This window comes from Podarcis liolepis (genome assembly GCF_965112155.1).
Source record: "Podarcis liolepis genome assembly, chromosome: 1".
NCBI lineage: Eukaryota > Metazoa > Chordata > Lepidosauria > Squamata > Lacertidae > Podarcis > Podarcis liolepis.
In genome coordinates, this window is record NC_139554.1 from 23493937 (window position 1) to 23513323 (window position 19387).

The following is a 19387-nucleotide window of genomic DNA, read 5'->3' on the forward strand; positions in this document are numbered from 1 at the left end:
TTGCCCCACCCCCAGCCGGCAGCCCATTCTCCTGCCGAGATGGGGGCAGGGCGATGGCCACCCTGTAACCAGGTGGGTGGCACCTGGCCAGGTAATCCCACGCGGTGTCGCAAACCGTGTGAGGAGGTGAGTGGACATTGTTTTACTTGATCGGGGGGGGGGAGGGGGCCGCACCCATGCTGTTGGGAGTCCAGAATATCTGGAGTGGTTTCAGGTTAAAGGTAAAGGTAAAGGGACCCCTGACCATTAGGTCCAGTCGTGGCTGACTCTGGGGTTGCGGCGCTCATCTCGCTTTATTCGCCGAGGGAGCCGGCGTACAGCTTCCGGGTCATGTGGCCAGCGTGACTAAGCCACTTCTGCCAAACCAGAGCAGCGCGCGGAAACGCCGTTTGCCTTCCCGCCGGAGCGGTACCTATTTATCTACTTGCACTTTGACGTGCTTTCGAACTGCTAGGTTGGCAGGAGGGTTTCAGGTTGGCAAAGGCTAAATAGTGAGCCCATTTGAAAGTAATGCTAAACCGTGGTTTAGCACTAACTTGATGAGACTCCATGAGCCTGAGCAAAATATGGGGCTCATGCATTTAGTTTAGTTTCACTTTCAAAGAATCTCTGTTTAGCGTTATGGATGACTTGAGGATTGTGGTTTATAACAAAGCAACGGTCAGCACAGGAGCAGCTAACTAGGAGCACAGTTTAGCAACTAACCAGTGCTTTGTTGTTAACCAAGATCTGCAGCTGGTATGTAATGCTAAGCCAAGAGTTGACTGCTGGAGTGAGAGTGTGGTTGCCAAGCTCAGGGTTTTAGAATCCCCACATACTCATACTTGATATTCAGGCCAGTAGAAGTTTAGGATTGGAGTTGTAATGACCAGCACACTCTTCCGAGGTTTGGGAAAGACTCAGAGAGTGTGAGCTGCCTCTACAGTAAGCCCCAAAGGTGTAGGTTGAACGAAGAAGTGCTGGGACAGTGGCTCAGAACCTTTAAAAAAGTGATTTCTTTAGTGCCTCCCAGGTTCCCTCCCATCTGGGGATGCAAGAGTAAGTGGGAGGTTGGTGGCAGCAACTCCTGTGCTGTGGAGTAAAACCTACTGGCAGCACACCAGGACTGTTGTGTTGCAGTTGCGCAACGAAGGGAGTGTGAGAGCCTCTCTTGGGCACCCACCACTATTGTCACATATGGAACGTGAAATAGACATTGAGATGAATAAAAGGAACGTATGAAGATCAATACTGTGTGTGTAAGTTGACTTGGGAGAAAGGTAGTAACTTGGGTAATTTCGATTTATTCCATTGTGTGATCACCCAGGTAATCATGGCCAATATACAGAACAGAAGCCCTAAGCCAGGGCCTGCGGCACATGAACAAGAACTTGGATATTTTTTAGAAACAGGACTTCAGAGAGCCCATGTCTTGTACTTCAAAAATGGGTAAGACTTAGTTCAATATTCTCCTTGATCATAAATTTAAGAATCTGCCAGGAAGTGAAGTAGGCCAGCCTTGGGTTATGTCTTAATATTTCAAAAGTATAGATACTTTGAAAATATTAACTCCTTCGTGACAGTCAATTTTTCATTGCACAATAATTTGAATTGTGTGCAAAATAGATCCTTCAGTATGTTTAATGGGAATGTAATCGGTTACAAAAAAAAAAAATATTAAAGATTTCCCCATTTGGTGGTAAAGTTTTAGTAATGAAGAATGCTAGAAAAAGAAGAGTTGTTGATCTTAAAACTTCTTTTCCAAATCTCTTCAGTTACCACTTATTTTAATATTGTGCTGCAGGATAAACGTGCATGAAGACCAACAGTATGTATATGCATATTTCCATTTGTGACTACTCCGTAGATCCTTGTAGACTCTGCATGTCAGGTCATCCATAATTTTGCAATAACCTTCCCTAAGAATAGTTTACTAAGGTATATAAGAAATCCAAAAATGCTACAGAAAATGAAGAAAGGAATTCAAGCCTCTGTTCATTTTTGAAGGCTTCAAAACTTGGTGCACTAGGTTTTAGATTAGTTTGCTACTCCCACAACCCTCTGAAAGATGTGACTATTATAACATTTTAGATTCAAGTAAACCTTTATAGGAAGAGTAGAATATCCTGCTGTGTTGGTAAACTGTGTTTGATATAAATGTTGTAGATGGTGAAAAGCACTCCAAGTTTTGAAACATAGCATGTAATTGCTCATTTGAGTTTTATAGGTCCCATTTTTAGTGTTTTGAGAACCAATATGGAATAATGCATGGCCTCTGAGTTGTACTGTAGTTCTGATGCCATTATTTAATTGGACGAAAAATGGAATATTAAGATTTCATTTTTCAAGTACCCCTAGTAAATAAGGTTGCCAGGGGGGAAGGTGAGGAAGGAAATGTTGTGCTCTATTTCAATTTTAGTGGGAAATACTGGAAAAGAATGAGCTACAGAATGCATGTTCCTAAAACTTTGCACAGGAGAAATATAGGAATTTTCTTATTTAAGTACACAGATAGTTTGCGTAGTCTGGGCTTAGGGTTGGTGGGCTGATCATAGTGAACTAGTTTTATTCCAGTTCAAGAAACTAGTAGTGGACTCTGGTCCACAAAATAAATTTGTTAATCTTTAAGGTGCCTCAAGACTCCTTGTTGTGTTTGCTGCAACAGAAACAGACTATCACGGCTACTACTTGGTAAATTATTCACCCTGAGAATTCATTTCTTCCTATAAAACATCAATTACTAGCTGGCTTCTGTTCTGAAGAATTAAGGCCATTTCCTACACTCTTGTGTTTGTTCCTCAGAGTGAAGGTTTCATGCTTAATTAACCCAAGATCTATGAATATGGCCCTTTCAACCATCCAGTTTTCATTCTGGAAGTAACTTGGTGCAATCTTACGTGAAAATGCTAGATTTAGAAGTGGCTTGTAGATATGTTACCAATATAAGTGGCGAAGGTTGAGTGTTTGACCTCTTCAAAAACATTTGCCTGATCATGTGTTTTTAAAGTATCAACATCATGGCAAGAAATAAGATTATATGCTGGTCTGGCACTAATTGCAAATTAACCACACAAATAACCACAGCTGCTATTGTAAAATAATTACATTAATTCTAAAAATGTAGTGAATTGTATATTTTATTGCATTTTTATTCTGTTCTACCGAAACCTGAAGGGGGTTCCCCTTTCCCCCATTTTATCCACACAACAACCTGATGCAGGTTAGCCTGTGTGTGTGTGTGTGTGTGTGTGTGTGTGTGTGTGTGTGTGACTGGCCCAGCACCACTTAGCGAGCTTCAGGGTGGAAAGTGGGCACGAACCTTGTTCTCCCTGATCTTAGTCGGACATCTTCTCACTAGGCAGTGTCTTTTACCATTGATGGTTGTTTGTTTGCAGCTATAGGAGAAGCTTTGCTTTGCTGCTATATTTGCCCATGGCTTCTGCCCTTGCAAATTACACCATCATTACAGGAAAGAAAGAAGGAAGAGAGGGCGAGGGAGAGGTTACCATCTACACAATTCCATTCCATTTTTGGAATATTTCACAGTATTTGATTATGGTCAAATAATAAGTGGTCAGCTGAAAATATTTGACTAGTCAAATGACTGGCATGTCAACCAAATAACATGCTGTTTATATGTTGTTGGAATCCATCTGCCTCAAGAGACAATGGAGTGCACCTCTGGGGGTGAAATCAAACCTCTGCGTGGAAGTGACCTCCACGGGATGCAAGCCTGGGCAGTGTGCATGGAGATCCTGGGCTGCACAGACGACAAGCCCTCCCCCCCCCCCCGTCTTGCTGATGTGCTCCAAAGAAAAGCAGAATAATCTGTTTGGCACCAGCTTGGCTGCAGGAGATGCCGGAAGGAAGCATACAAGGCGCCATCCCACTGTCTTAGGGACTCCACTCTGGATTTGTGTAGGGGTTACACCTTAGGCTTTTCTTCTCCCAAAGATATCTTAAAAGGTAGTGCAGGTTTAGAGTGTTCCTTCTCCTAGATGGGCTACTTCTCCAGGTTGGTGAGCTCCATCTGTCCCTCACTTCCCTCTACAGCATATGCAGAAACCGCCTTCTTGACTGTTGGACCCTCTCTTGGTCTCAATCTGCTCGTTCTGCTTGAACCCTTATTTGCATGCAGGGAAAATTCCCAACTCACTGAGGGTTTGAGACCCATTGGCTTCCATCACCTGGTCTAGCCAGCATGTCAATCATTTAGGATTGTACACCATTCCAGGAATTGAGGTTATGCATTGCAGTTATGACTCGTTGTAGCGTGTTTTTCTAGGTATATCTGTTTTGTAACTTACAATTTTCATTGCCATAGTGCAAACACAAATAATTTTTTTGAAGGTCTTCAATCCTTACTCTGAGTGATAATCTTGAAGAGTCATGACGCATGGTTTGGCTATTCCAATTTAGGCCCCATTGTTTTGATATCCCTTTGTGCAGGAATCTTTATTTTCTCCTAAATACCCCATTCATTGTCTTCCCTTATAAAAATGGTCATTGCTTTCTTTTTTCATACATGGCCAGTCTAATGGGGAAAAAAACATATTATATTTTGGGCCATTTCACACATTATTTTTTTAGCTGCACAACTCATCTGTTTTAAATGCACACTTGAAATGGATTATGTGAATGCAGTAAATGTGTCACAGAGCAGTTATTGACTGTGGTTCCCTGTTGAGTGTGCCCTTGGTGGCAAACTTGTCTACCTGGGTGCAACATAAAATGGGCCGAAACACAGAAAATCCTAGGATGTTTTCATACACTTTCTGCTGGTGCTTCTTTGTATTCACAGCTGTGACACATGTTAGATTTTTTAAAATGTGTGTTTTCCAGCTGTCTGTAGGAAAGGGTTGCAATGGAAGTAGGAGTTTGGCACAGCTTTAGCATTTTCATAAATGATAAACTGTTATGTACTGAAAATAAAAAAAAATCCTTCCAGTAGCACCTTAAAGACCAACTAAGTTAGTTCTTGGTATGAGCTTTCGTGTGTGAAAATTTGATTGTATGTAAAGAGATACTTTTAAAAGCATTAAATGCAGGGTTGAGTTAGGAGTGAAAACTCTGTCATTTCTCACAGATTTGGCTTCCAGAGTTCTTTGGGCAAAGGCCCTGCAGTTGAGTCTGTCTGAATGCATTTGAACTTTGTTGAACAATGTGAATGATTGCACTCTCACCATGTTGATCACTATTGCTGTGTTTATGGGAGTGTGTATGAGTGGGAGAAAAAGACTACTTGGAAAATATGCAAAGATACTAGCATCTGTAAAAAAGGTTAGACTCATCGCACTGGTGGGTGTTGTATATTGTTGCTTATTGAAGCAGAATAATTTATCTTAAGGTGGACCAAGTGATCCATTTAATTGGTTCCATTATTAGCTGTTTCTGTGAAGGTTTTCTTTTAAACAGGAATGTTAACCTGCTGTTAGAGACACTAATGAAACTTTGAAGATCCATTACCTTTTAGGTAAACTGAAACAGCAAGTAGACATGGAAAATCAATTATCTTCTCGAAGTCTGACCCCGTTTTATAACCATATATAATTTGTACACTTCAAGTTGTCATTAATTTCTTATCCCCAAAAGAAGAGAAAAATGAAAAAAAATAACGGTATTGTATTCACTGGCTGCGGTCGCATGTCATGCTATACCATAGTTTAGTATGACATGCTCAAGCGGGATTGAGCCATAGTGAGCCTCAGGCTTGTGTGCTTTGTCCCTCTCATCCTGTCACTGTCATACTATAGTTACTGAAGCTGGCTTGTTTAAACTAAACATAGTTAGGATTAATCACAGCAGAAGGGAAAGCTCCAGACTCCCTCTCCTGACTGCATGGGAAGAGCGGATCATGTGAGTTCAAGGATTGTGGTGACTCATTCCTGCTCATGCACATCATATGAAACTATGGGTTGGTGCCAATATGCAAATGTAGTCTCTCTTTCATAACAGTATTCTGAATATTAAAATTACATTAAAGACTATGGCATCTGAAGAAGTGTGCATGCACGCAAAGCTCATACCAATAACTAACTTAGTTGGTCTCTAAGGTGCTACTGGAAGGATTTTTTTTAATTTTTTAATTTATTTTTTTATTTTATTTTGTTTCGACTATGAACAGAGTTATTATTCATAATAAGCAACTTTTTTTTGTTGCTTATCCAGTTGTCACTTTGCCCAGGGGGTCTTGCTCCGACCCTCAGTCCAAAGTGGTAAAAGTCTTTTATCAAAGCACTTTTCCAAGAGAGCAGGGTTCAAAGTCTGGCACGGAGAATCAGTTGTAAGTCCACAATGTGATCCAGCAGCAAGATCAGGAAACAGTCAAGAGGTCATTGTCACATTGATATATCACAGGTTGAATATCCCAGTAAGGTAGGTAACTAGAATGGAGAAAAAGGAACTAGAGGCCTATGTTGTTTCCAGCAACTGGCAAACTCAAGAGCGAGACCTGATATACTGTGGCCTCCTAGACCATACCCATACCAACCCAAGGATTGTTTCCTCACAAGTGGAGTGACAAATCTTGGTCCATATGTTTATGCTATGTTGTTGTTCTTGGGCCTAGCCCTGGCCTTTTGGCATTCTTGAGGACAACTGGGTGGCCCAGTGTCTCCCTCTGACAGTTCCAAGGGGTCTTCAACTAGTCTTCCAGAAGAAGACCTATCAAGGTGATCCTCAGCACTGGTTCTAGAATACCCCACCTCCTCCCCAAATGGAATATCTAGTTAATCATCTGAAGACCCAGTGCCTGGCACCAAGTCAGAGCTAGGTCTGTTTTACAGTTTAAAGGAAGGGATGTCATAGTTTTGGAGTTCCACAGGACTTAGTAGAACCCTGTTTGTCTCCTTCCTGCTGGATACACATGGGAATAATACACCAATCCAGAAAACGAGAAATCTATATGCGCCTCGCAGCTCTGTTCATCATAATATCCACCCCCTAGAAAGGGAAGCCTGGATTGGGCAAATGAGAGTCACCCACAACTTTCCTAGTTTGCTTCTTGTTCATTTACCGGTGAGAGAGGAAATGGGAGCTCTGTTGAGCCCTGCAGGGATCCTTCCATGTAGAGGTAATGTACGTGAGGCCAGAAGAATATCATGCCTATCTCTCTATACTGAATTCGGACTCATTTATCACCATGCTGATGACCAAGTGTGCAGAGCTACTCTTTGCAGTCACATTCACATGAGTGACAATTTATCAACAACTTCAGCATTCAGGCATAGCCCAACTTGTATTAATTGGCTCAAGGGGAGAATGAGAGCCATATTGTTTTATCTTTTGCAAACTACTCTTCACTGGCATTTACCTCCTTCCTTGCCTTTCTCTTTTAATTAACTTGGAATCTCTTTCTGCAATGATCATCATTCTTTCTCATTGCTCTGATCGCATCACTCTTTGCTTTATATCCTTGGGTATGACTTTATATACCTGGACTGACTCCCTGCAACTTTTAGGCTGGTTTATTAACAAGGGTAGTAAATCAGTTGTTTTCCCTTGCCTTAATGGGTAATGCTTTCATTAGAACTGCAGTGAACAGAAAAATAAGTCTGAATCAAAGGGAATAGAACATCTCCTTAGACATTCAGGGAAGATAACCTGTTAGGGATATTGTTTTGCATCTCCTAAAGCTGCTTGTACCATGTCATGCATTCTCAGTGTTGTCTGAAGCTGATTTTGGAATGGAATACCAATGAGAAATTTCTATACTATAATGCCTAGATGTTTCACAATGAAATTCCACACTGTATTTTTTAAATGCAGAATGAAGCATTTCTGCTATAAAGTCAAGTGAACAACAACAGAATTTCCTTTCATTAATTTCTAACCTTTTAAACCAAGTTTATGCTCAGTGTTTGAATGACTTCCACATTTTTGTGTGGTTAATAGTTTGAACCTGCAAATGTGTTAAATTGCTGTTGTGCAGGCTCAGTAGGATTGTAAAAGTCTTTTATTGGCTGACACTATGGACTTAATTTGGGGTTCTCTCTAAAGGCTGTGAAGAAACAAGATATGCTTTAAGCAATAGCAATGGTGTTATTTAAAAAGCAAGATCTTCTGTTTTATTTCAAGTAGAATGGTTGCGAACCAGTAGCCTCCATCTTGAGACTGCTAGCTATGTGGCACCTCCTACAGTAAGGGTAGATGGTGGACTATAGCTCTAGTTACATGGTGAACAGATTGCTGTTCCTCCCTCTAAAGATTTCGCAGGGTGATTTGCACTTCTATCATTACGAGTGACATCTCTCTCGCTTTGTTTGTTTGTCATTTTACTGTTGAAAATTATGGTTATCTCAAACTCTGATCCTTTAGAACCATGGTTTGCAAACTTATTTTGAACTTGTTTCAGTCCGTGATTAATGGGGAATCCTGGTTTGCGTTAACCAGAATTTATGTTGGTACGCATGCAGTGACCTGGTTTGCATGTGACAGCCATGGTTGCCAGGAGGAGTCAAACCATGAGCTCGGTTTGGATGGCCTGCTAACGAAACCTTGGCTTATCCCCTGGCAGCACCAGGGGATGAGTGTAGCAATCACTATCGCTTCTTCAGGAACCCACACGCTTACATGTTCGTGTTAAGCCATGGTTTGGCTGAGCATGAACTGAGCCACTGTGAAGCAATGTTTAATGCTGGAGAGGGAGGGAGGATATTACTCCAGAGACGGGAGGAGGAAAGGAAAAGGAGCAAGTGTACTATGACTGCTTCCCAGTTTGCAAGCTATTAGAGCTGCAGATGGCATGGACCCTGTACCAGACCTGTCTTGGCCCTTTTGAACTTGCTCCTTCATTCTAACCTTTTGAAAAATGTCCGAAGGCACTTCTGTTTTCCTAGTGTTTTTAGGGGACTGGTTAATTCTAATTCAGCACATCATTTCTTCCTATACTCACTTTTCTCTGTTCTGTATTCACTGTGGTTTTCATTGGAATTGCATTTTGAGTGCTTATATATTTTTATTGAAGTTTGTAAAATGCCCTAAACACCAATTTAAGTATTTTTAATTTAAATGTTAATGCCCCACCACATAGCCTGTAATAAGAGTGGCAAGTCCATGACAGTACTACATAAAGCAATCTTGTATCCTTTTTCCAGCTAATCATCTGCCAATAAGAGGTTGCAGGCTGTTTTTCGTTTTTCGTTTTTGTTTGTAAATGGCAAGGTAGTAAATCTTTGCAATTTTGGTGAAAGCTTTCTGACTCTTTTGTAATTAATACAGATTAAGGCTAGAAGTGGCTCTCAGCCCATTGCTCTGATTGCCTAATTGCATCTCCCCTATGTGCCATTGCTGCTGCTTTTCCAGCTTAGAAGCTTCCAAGTTTGAAAGGCACTGCTTTGTTTGAGGTGTTGAAGTCTTCTCAGGGTCTCGCTTTAGCTTACAAAGGCATCAGAGCTGCTGCCACCCTACTTTTCAAAGAGGCTCTCCAAAAGCACTTGTTGTTTAGTCGTGTCCGACTCTTCGTGACCCCATGGGCCAGAGCACGCCCGGCACTCCTGTCTTCCACTGCCTCCCGCAGTTTGGTCAGACTCATGTTTGTGGCTTCGAGAACACTGTCCAACCATCTTGTCCTCTGTCGTCCCCTTCTCCTTGTGCCCTCAATCTTTCCCAACATCAGGGACTTTTCTAGGGAGTCTTCTCTTCTCATGAGGTGGCCAAAGTATTGGAGCCTCAGCTTCACGATCTGTCCTTCCAGTGAACACTCAGGGCTGATTTCCTTCAGAATGGATAGGTTTGATCTTCTTGCAGTCCATGGGACTCTCAAGAGTCTCCTCCAACACCATAATTCAAAAGCATCAATTCTTCGGTGATCAGCCTTCATTATCGTCCAGCTCTCACTTCCATACATCACTACTGGGAAAACCATGGCTTTAACTATACGGACCTTTGTTGGCAAGGTGATGTCTCTGCTTAGGCTCAAGTGATTCTGGGGGGACAAAATTACTTCTCAAGGAACTCAATCTCTGTGATATGAGGCAATGTGGTCGGTGCGTAGGGCTAGGCTGTAGAATTAAACTATTTTAGACAAGGGTAAATTTATGAAGAGAGAGAGAGTTTACAGGCGTTTGAAAGATGGAAAAGGAGACACTGCTTTTAATGGGATTGAATGTGTGCTTGAATAATGCCTCTTGCTTGCCTGGTGGAGGATGGAGAAATGGTTTATGTGTAGAAAGCTCTGGCTTTTGTGAGTCTCGACTGTAGCCTGCTCTAGAAAGGGAACAGTGGCATCCATACTCTGCCCATTTTACCTGTGGTCTTGCGCACTGCTGAAACGTGCCCCCCCAGAAGGTTACTCACAAGAAAATGTGGTCCTTGGCTGAAAAAGAAGGTTCCCTATCCCTTCTCTGTCAATTATGTGCCCCCATTGCAGAGAAATCCTAAACCAGCCCTAGAAAGGAAAAAACACAACAGCTTGTTTTCCTTTCAAGAGGCGATCTAGCTAGTTCACACCATTTCCCTCTCTTTAAAACAAAAACACGTAAAATGGATGGCAAATGCATGTTTCCATTGACTGGGTGGAAAGGGCGTTTCACCCAGTCGAAGGCAGAATTGACAAACCGGACTAATGAGGTTACAAGGTTAAATGTCCAATCCAAGGGGAGAATTACCCTGCTACGCTAATCCCCTTTGTATACGTGACTGTAGACAATTTTCAGGAAGTTTGCAGGATGGAAAAACGGGGAAGCATTTGTAGATATCTTTATGTGAGGTGAAGTATGTGGAACAATCAGACATCTGGACAAGCAGGTGGTGGTTGTTCTTCAAAATGAAGTTGTTGACCAAATCTAAGGTTTAGGTTCCACCACTGCACCCAAAACAAACATGCACTGTAATGTTTTGCTGAGTACAGTGGTACTTTGGATTAAGAACTTAATTAGTTCCAGAGGTCCGTTCTTAACCTGAAACTGTTCTTAACCTGAAGCACCACTTTAGCTAATGGGGCCTCCTGCTCCGGCCGCACCACCGGAGCACGATTTCTGTTCTCATCCTGAAGCAAAGTTCTTAACCTGAGGTACTATTTCTGGGTTAGCGGAGTCTGTAACCTGAAGCGTCTGTAACCTGAGGTACCACTGTATACTACTTTCTGCCATATCAGTCCAGGACAGAGGTTGATCAGTTGCTACTTTCTCAGGTCAAGGAGCCTCCTGGATTAGAGGCATGTTGCAGGAGTCCATAATTCCTTGCATGCTGTATGCGTTGCACTGTGACTTTTTCACCCCCCTTTTCTTTCCTTTTAAAACAAAAAGACAGAGGCTGCTCATGCGCAGTCCACATAATGCTGTGCTGTATATCCAGATCCACCCATTTAGCTGCGGGGAGCAGCTGCTCCTTTTCCGATGTCCACTGAGCCATTGGCAGATTACAAGTCCATCTCAGTGATGTATTAAAATTCCCTCTGGTCAGGACTTCCCCAGATTTAGGTTGTCGTTGGTTGCCACGATCCCTTTCCCTGGCTTTGGAGGCAGGGATAATCCCCTGGCCTGCTCCTGACTCCAAGCCTGGAGGAATAGTGGAGGCTCAGAGCAGAGCTTTAGAAGTCCTGGGTGTTCCTTCAGAGTCAGAATGACTTCCTAGTGATCTCTGCCTGCCTCGCCAGGTCCAAGCTCATGAGAGGGTGGAGACTCTTCATATACAGGAGAAAGCATGGACACTCACCTTGTTGAGGGGCTTGTTGTGCTAAGCAAGGTGAGCGGATCAGGACCCTTTGGTGATTTTGAAAACAAAAGCAGCATATTTGTATATTTGTGAAACTGTTAGATGGCTTTGGGTGGGATTCAGCTAATAAGTCCCTTTAGAGGAAGCCCTGTGCAATATTGAATTTTGCTTCATCGCGAAGGATGTACATTTGTATAGATGGTAACCTTGGAGGCATTTCTGAACTTCTAAACTCATGGGGTTATAAATCCTTTCTTTAAAGTTTAAACTCCCACTTTCACATTCTTGTTTCTAGGGTCCTACGTAAGCAGAGTGGGCCACTTTTCATTAGAAGTTGTGGAGCCTGGCAGTAAGTGAGCATGAAAACATGCGAACTGATTCACAGCTTCCTTTTAAATGGAAAATCTATTAGCAGAGAGTTTATCTGGTGAACCAGATTTCCTGAAAATTCCTGTACTAAAAACCTCTTAAAATGACCTTTGTCCCAGTTGTTACAGTAGTACATTTGTGACTGTGCTTTTGCAAGCTTTGTGTAAGGAACAGAAACTGTATTATCACGAGAAGAACCATGCGACGGCAGCCCATGTTAAACTATGGTTTAAAACAGCCTATGTTTTAATTTGAATGAACAATGTTGCTGGTGCAAACTACTCAAAAGTTCCCATGGTGTTCCTCCCATATCCTGCTGTTCCTGCTTTGCTACAAATGAAACAAGCCAGATACAGTGGTACCTCGGGTTACATACGCTTCAGGTTACAGACTCTGCTAACCCAGAAATAGTGCTTCAGGTTAAGAACTTTGCTTCAGGATGAGAACAGAAATTGTGCTCCGGCGGCGTGGCGGCAGCAGGAGGCCCCATTAGCTAAAGTGGTGCTTCAGGTTAAGAACAGTTTCAGGTTAAGTACGGACCTCCGGAACGAATTAAGTACTTAACCTGAGGTACCACTGTACTGGCATGTCATGCCATCCAAGCGGGCTTCTGGTTTGTTTTCCCAAATAAACGAAGAGTCGCAACCAAGGTTTGTTCTTTGCTAACTGCTTGTGTGTTGTTTGGGAGAAACAAATTGTGAACCTGGGTTTAGACAGTACAACAAACCAGACTCTGGCTTGCTTCACTCATGGCATGGCAGCAACAGGAATCGGGAGTGAGTGTCACAGGAACTTTTGAGTAGAATGCATATTTCTTATTCACATTAAAACATTGTTTCGAACAGTGGTTTAATGTGACAGGCGAACCAGGCCAGTGTGATGTGACTCTTTAGAACACAAATTATAGCTACCCTCCATTTCCGTTGCCAGGGTACATTTAAAATGAAGTCTACTCTTCCTAAAATCCTCAAATCCAAAATATCTAAAAATACCGGCTGTGTGGGATGATAGCGCAGGATAGGGATGCAGTTTAGAGTACATTGATGTCCTGAAGCCAAATGTTTGATTCCAGAAGTCCCTTCTAAATTAGAGAATGTTTGTTCCCGTATACTAGTTTTCAGAATTATTATTTTTTAACAATAAGCTCTATTTCAATAGCCACTATGGCTGTCCATTTGAATAAAGTACTCTCACAGAACAATCCCTTTTGTGGCACGCTGATTCATATTTAAACCTTTTCAAAAATTGATAGTACATCTTACATAGTAAAGTACAGTGGTGCCCCGCAAGACGAATGCCTCGCAAGACGGAAAACCCGCTAGACAAAAGGGTTTTCCGTTTTTGAGCTGCTTCACAAGACGAATTTCCCTATGGGCTTGCTTTGCAAGAAGAAAACGTCTTGCAAGTGTTCCAATTTTTTTTCGCTCCCCCCCCTTTTTCTAAGCCGCTAAGCCGCTAATAGCCTTTTAGCCGCTAATCCACTAATCCTTTAATAGCCGCTAAGCCTTTAATAGCCGCTAAACCGCTAATAGCGCTAAGCCGCTAATAGGGTTGCTTCGCAAGACGAAAAAACCGCTAGACGAAGAGACTCGCGGAACAGATTAATTTCGTCTTGCGAGGCACCACTGTAGTTGCATTAGTTCTTCATCACCAAAACCCTTTTGTTCCCTCTATGCTCCCATAGTGATATGGAGCCTAGATGCGCCCCAAACTGGCATATAACCCTCCGTCCAATCCCAAAGCAGCTTGAGAGAGAGTGGCCAGGAGTTGTTGGTTGTTAGGGTAGAAGCAGCTGCAGAGTTGGTTCCATGGCGCCCCTTTCCAAATAGGGCCTTTTATCTCAGCAGCATGGATAGTACTACAAGGTGTCTCCTTCCCGCACCACTCAGGCAATATCAGAAACCCCAGGTCTTTGCCAATGTTGCTCCTCCGAGAAGATGGGCCAGTTATGGTTCTGAAAGAAGCTATACCTTCCATGTGACCAGGAACCTGTGATGTAGCAGAGTAGCACAGGAAGTTGATATTGAGTCCCATCTCACTGAGGTAATATTGGAACCATCTATTATTATTATTATTATTATTATTATTATTATTATTATTATACCGCCCTTCATCCAAGGATCTATTCCAGCAGCAACAATATGTGTTTGCATGGATCATGTAGGGAGTCCCAGCTGAAATAAGAAAGCTTTCTGGCAAGCCATTAGGAACATAGAAAGCTGCCTTTGACCAGCCCCTTAGCGTCATGGCTCACCTACCTAATACGTTATCTTTTTTACCTGGAGATACCTGGGATTGAATCTGAAACATGCATGCACAGCTCTGCTACTGAGCTAGGATCGATCCTTTATAAGAGCAGTAGGAAACTAGAAGCTGCACTTTTGGTTTGGGTGCTTTTTAATTTTTATTTTGTTTAACATTCAAGAAGATATATAAGCCTGTACAGTGGTGCCTCGCAAGACGAAATTAATCCGTTCCGTGAGTCTCTTCGTCTAGCGGTTTTTTCGTCTTGGGAAGCAACCCTATTAGCGGCTTAGCGGCTTAGCGCTATTAGCGGTTTAGCGGCTATTAAAGGCTTAGCGGCTATTAAAGGCTATTAGCGGCTTAGCGGCTTAGAAAAAGGGGAGGAAGCGGAGAAAAATCGGAACACTCGCAAGACGTTTTCGTCTTGCAAAGCAAGCCCATAGGGAAAATCGTCTTGCGAAGCAGCTCAAAAACGGAAAACCCTTTCGTCTAGCGGGTTTTCCGTCTTGCGAGGCATTCGTCTTGCGGGGCACCACTGTATTTTGCAACTATTGCGCGCACGCACACAAACACACACACACATACACAGCCATCTATTATTATTATTAGTTGGGATCTAAGATAAGAAGCTAACCTTCAGAATGGGGGACAGCTTAGATTAGAGACCACTTTTGTTTAGATGGCAGTATTGAATTTTCCATATTGCTCATACACTGCTCGTTTAGCTATTGCCTGGGCTGAAATGACTAATGTTTTGTAAAACTGGATTTGGCGACTACTATCTCCGTACTTCTGCTTTGGTTTTCGGTTCTTTTGAACCCCTTGGTTTTCTGTTCCCTTTCCATAAACAGTGCCCAAAATCTCAGACAGGAGGTTAGAACAGGCAGCAAGAGACAGTGTAGGTGAGAAGATGCTTAGCAGGTTAATTTCACTGTTTTATTTCTATTGTTAAGTGTAGAAGTATTTTGGTCTGATGATCTGCAGATATTATGCTACTCTGCACTAGGAAGTTTAATGAAGCAATTCAGAGACACTGCAGAAGAAAATATTGTAAGCCCTGACGCCACGCCAAAGTGCACTGCACTGCAAAATTATTGTTTTTATCCTGGCAAAAGTGCTGATTAACTAACTTGTGGTGCATTTTAATCTTGCATCAGTGCACTGCCTGGGTCACAGGTGCCCTGGCACAATGTAAATCAGTATTTATTATGCTGGAGTGTAATTGTCTCAGCCAAATGGAGTTGGTGAGCTGGACCGTTAACTGATGCAAAAGTCTGCATTTCCTCTCTTGAATTACAAAACTGCACCATTTTGATATCTGCCTGGTTCGCGTAATCAAGATAGCCATCTTTATAATGCCGAGAGTGTCTGAATTTTCATGTTTTGCACAAACATTAGAATTAGCATAGGGAATTTGCATAATTAGTTTGTTTCTTGATAACTCCAGGAAATACAATTTCTTCTCTCAGATCTTCTATTTGTGTCAATAGCATTTTCTTTTTCTCCTGCTTTTCTTCTCTCGTGTAATTCAGAGAAATTGCAGTGTTAAGTTACATCTTTATTTATGTTGATATATAAGGCATCCCTTCCACTTGCCCCCAAAACTCTTGGGCAGTTTTCCAAGGGGAAATTTTCCTCCTTTTAAGCTAGTGCTAAAGGGAGTGTAAGAGAATTAATTGTGTTCTCTTCTGGAATATCCTGCTGAGAAGCGGGAAAACATCCCAGAAGTCTCTGCTTTACTAGAGGTCATTTTAGGTCATTTTTACAAAGAGGTACCTGGGGGTAGCAGAGCTTAACTTGCTGTGGGGCTATAAAGAGCACAATGTGATGTTGATATAGGAGCTTCTAGGATGATCTTCTATTATCCAATGAGGAGAAGAATGGAGGGTGTTCATCTAGCATCCACTTCTTTATTGATGCCAGTGAGGCAACGAGGAGAATCAACTAAAGTTGCAGCTTCTGTAAAGGGAAGGGGGAAGGTGGGGCGAGCGTTCAAAACTCCCATTGTTCTAGGTGCGTTTTGCGACAGGGAATTTCATTAGTGCAAGCAGTTTCTGAGCTCTGGGCACACAGTATTGCGCCTAAGATTTCAGATTAAAACTGCAGAGTGGAAGGAAAGGAGGACCTTTTTCGGCCTCCCCACTTCCAGCCACTCTCTGAAGACTGGAGAAGAGGGCCTCTTAAGAATACAGTGGTACCTCGGGTTACATACGCTTCAGGTTACAGACGCTTCAGGTTACAGACTCTGCTAACCCAGAAATAGTACCTCAGGTTAAGAACTTTGCTTCAGGATGAGAACAGAAATTGTGCTCCAGCAGCGTGGCAGCAGCAGGAGGCCCCATTAGCTAAAGTGGTGCTTCAGGTTAAGAACAGTTTCAGGTTAAGTACGGACCTCCGGAATGAATTAAGTACTTAACCCGAGGTACCACTGTATTAGTGGGGCAGGCAGGGGAAACATGGCTTTGTTTTTTGCAGTCTTCCGATGAGGACTAGACCATGTGAAAAATGAACGTAAGATTTTAGCTGCAGTTCATTCATTTTCAGCTTTGTATTCTTGTTGTAAAAAAAGTGCGCCTAGACATTCTGTTGTCGTGCCCATACCCTAGGTTTAAGGTGCCATTTAGCTCCTAGCTTTCATATCTCAGTTTCTAACTCTGGGTGGGGCAAATGGTGATGTGGTCCTCAAGACCCACAAAAACATGGAGCCAGTTTTTGCGCTCTGTACGCATGCAAGGATACTGAGCATGATTGGTTAATTGGAGGCTGCAATTCCATGCACATTTATTTGGAAGCAAGTTGTATGGAACAAAGTAGGGTCTAACTTTCAAGTAAATGAATATGAACATGGTTGCAAGTATTAAGGACTTTCCATAAGCAGGGAAAGGCAACTATTCGTATTTTCCTAATATGGGAATATTGTAGAAATCAGTCAGCTGGAGGGCATAAAATAGGCATAAAACAATAATCCATACGAACTTCATGGATAATTTTGGTGATATATGATGACATCTTCTGGATTCAAGTGCTGGTGATAAGTTGCTACGAAGCCCATAATAATGAATATATAATATTTAGGATGATGATTCATTGCAATAAAGGAGGAACTAAACTTCCTTTTTAAAACTGATATGGGATTGTGTGTGTTAGAAGGGGGAAATGCTTTTGTTTGAAAGGGGAAACGGTTTGTAAATTAGCAGGGGTGGGTACAGGATATTCTGTCATATACAGCTTCCATTTATGGATTGTTGTGAATCGTTCGGAGCACTGCAGAAGTCTTCACATTCTGACAAGCCGAACGTGAAGTTGTGTACTGCAGCTTTACTGCAAAGTCCAGTGTCCAAGTCTGCTGTCAATCCTGCTGTTTAATTTCATGTTACTGTTGCTCAGGTTTATTTGACCTTGGAGAAAAGGCTATTTTTATATGGTTGAGACATGCACTTCTTGCGCTCATTCTGTCCCTCATTTATTTCCGTTTATTTAGCAGTAATGGGAATGCATTTTTTATGAGAGAAAAAATGACGAGAGGTTCATTCTCATTTTAAGAAAGAATAGTGAATTAAATGTTGTGGTACCCTTCTGCTCAACTTGCTACCTCTCCTGTAAACCCTGTACTGTTGAAAATTAAAGTGGGTTGTAAAGTTGCTTTCAGAACAAGTGTATATTAAAGATATGCCATCCAGTTCTTTACTTTTCCGTCTCAGCATTATGGTTCCTTTACATTTCTGAGGGATGGGAGGGATTTTTGTTCAGCCCAGATTTATATTCTGGATTACTAGAAGAATAGCTGCAACAGGAGGAAGATAACAAACATTGCTTTGCTGTCCAGTGACAAATTAATTGCAATCTGGGCATATCTGGGATGCAGACTGTCAAAGCTGAAATGTCAACAAACCATTTGGCCTTTCTTGTGTTAGTGTTTTTTGCCTTCTCTGAAACATACATGTTATGTTTTGGATTTGAGGAAATAGTATTTTTTGTGATCCAGAGTAAAAAGTGGATAAATCAACTTTAGTAACTGGGCTGGCATTGGAGGGGGGGCGGGATGGGACTGATGCTTTCTTATAAAGTATTAAATGTTAACATATTAGCTGGAAATACTATTTCTGTGGAATTCTGTGTATACATACAGGAATTTGACAAGAGGAGTCGGTAGATTTAGAGAGATCCTACGAGCTGTTGAAACAAGAACTACACAAAATTTACGCATGGTAAGTTTTCATAACTACAATTAACTACAGATTGTTAAAAATTGATAATTAGTGATTATTATAGTCTGCAGTTTTATACATTCCTGCTTGGGAGTAACCCCCTCTTGAACACATTGAAAAGTGGGGCATTTTCTGAAAAGTGGGACTTTTCATAAGAATGCACTGTAGTAATTTTTGATGTATTGCAGTGCAATGACCCTTGCTGTAACCAGCAGATAAAAATATTATGTTACAATTGGTGGTTAACATGCTTGCCTATGCAAGCTTATAATAAAAGTTAACAATTCAGAGAAGAACCTTGACCAGCATTTACTATTTATTAGAATTTTGACAAGTGGGACCTGCATTTATAAACTGTTAAGAGGCTCCATTTACAATCAGGCGGTACATAAATTTTGTTAAATTAAATAACCATACAGTGTGAAGTGCTTCTGTTCATGTTTCTAGCCACGCCGTTCCTTCACTCTCATCCCCTGACTTTCTGGGCTGTTTCTCCCAACAGCCAGCTTTTCATGCGCATTGAGCGTTACATAAAAACATGAAAAACCCTTCTAGGTTAGGCCAACGACCCATGTAGTTCAGCATCCTGTTCTTACATTGGCCAACCAGGTACCTATGGGAGGTGCACAACTGGACCTGGATGCAGTAACACTCCCCCCCTCCACCTGCAATTCCCATTCTGGGTGGAATTCTTCATAGCACCAAGGACAGGGGTCAGCAAACTTTTTTTGGGGAGGGAGCTGGTTCACCGTCCCCCAGACCTAGTGATGGGGCCGGACTGTGCGCGCGGGAGCACACACACGGCGGTGGGGGCTTCTCTCTCTCCCCTTCTCTCCTCCGGCCTACCTCCTCTGCCACTCTGCCTGCGGTTGGGAGCCAGCGGTGGCGGCGGCGCCTCTCCTTTTCGGGCCAGCTTCCCCAGGCGCCAGGCG

General features: G+C 42.3%; 1 protein-coding gene across 3 annotated transcripts in view; it reads left to right on the forward strand.

Moving 5' to 3' along the window:
• TTC7B (tetratricopeptide repeat domain 7B) overlaps positions 1-19387 on the forward strand; it is a 98626-nt gene that overhangs the window by 19820 nt on the left and 59419 nt on the right. For all 3 annotated transcript variants that reach the window (XM_083501589.1, XM_083501587.1, XM_083501588.1), the window contains exons 5-6: positions 1307-1428; positions 18377-18455. In XM_083501589.1, the coding sequence (XP_083357715.1) occupies positions 1307-1428; positions 18377-18455 (201 nt within the window). The remainder of the gene's footprint in view (positions 1-1306; positions 1429-18376; positions 18456-19387) is intronic.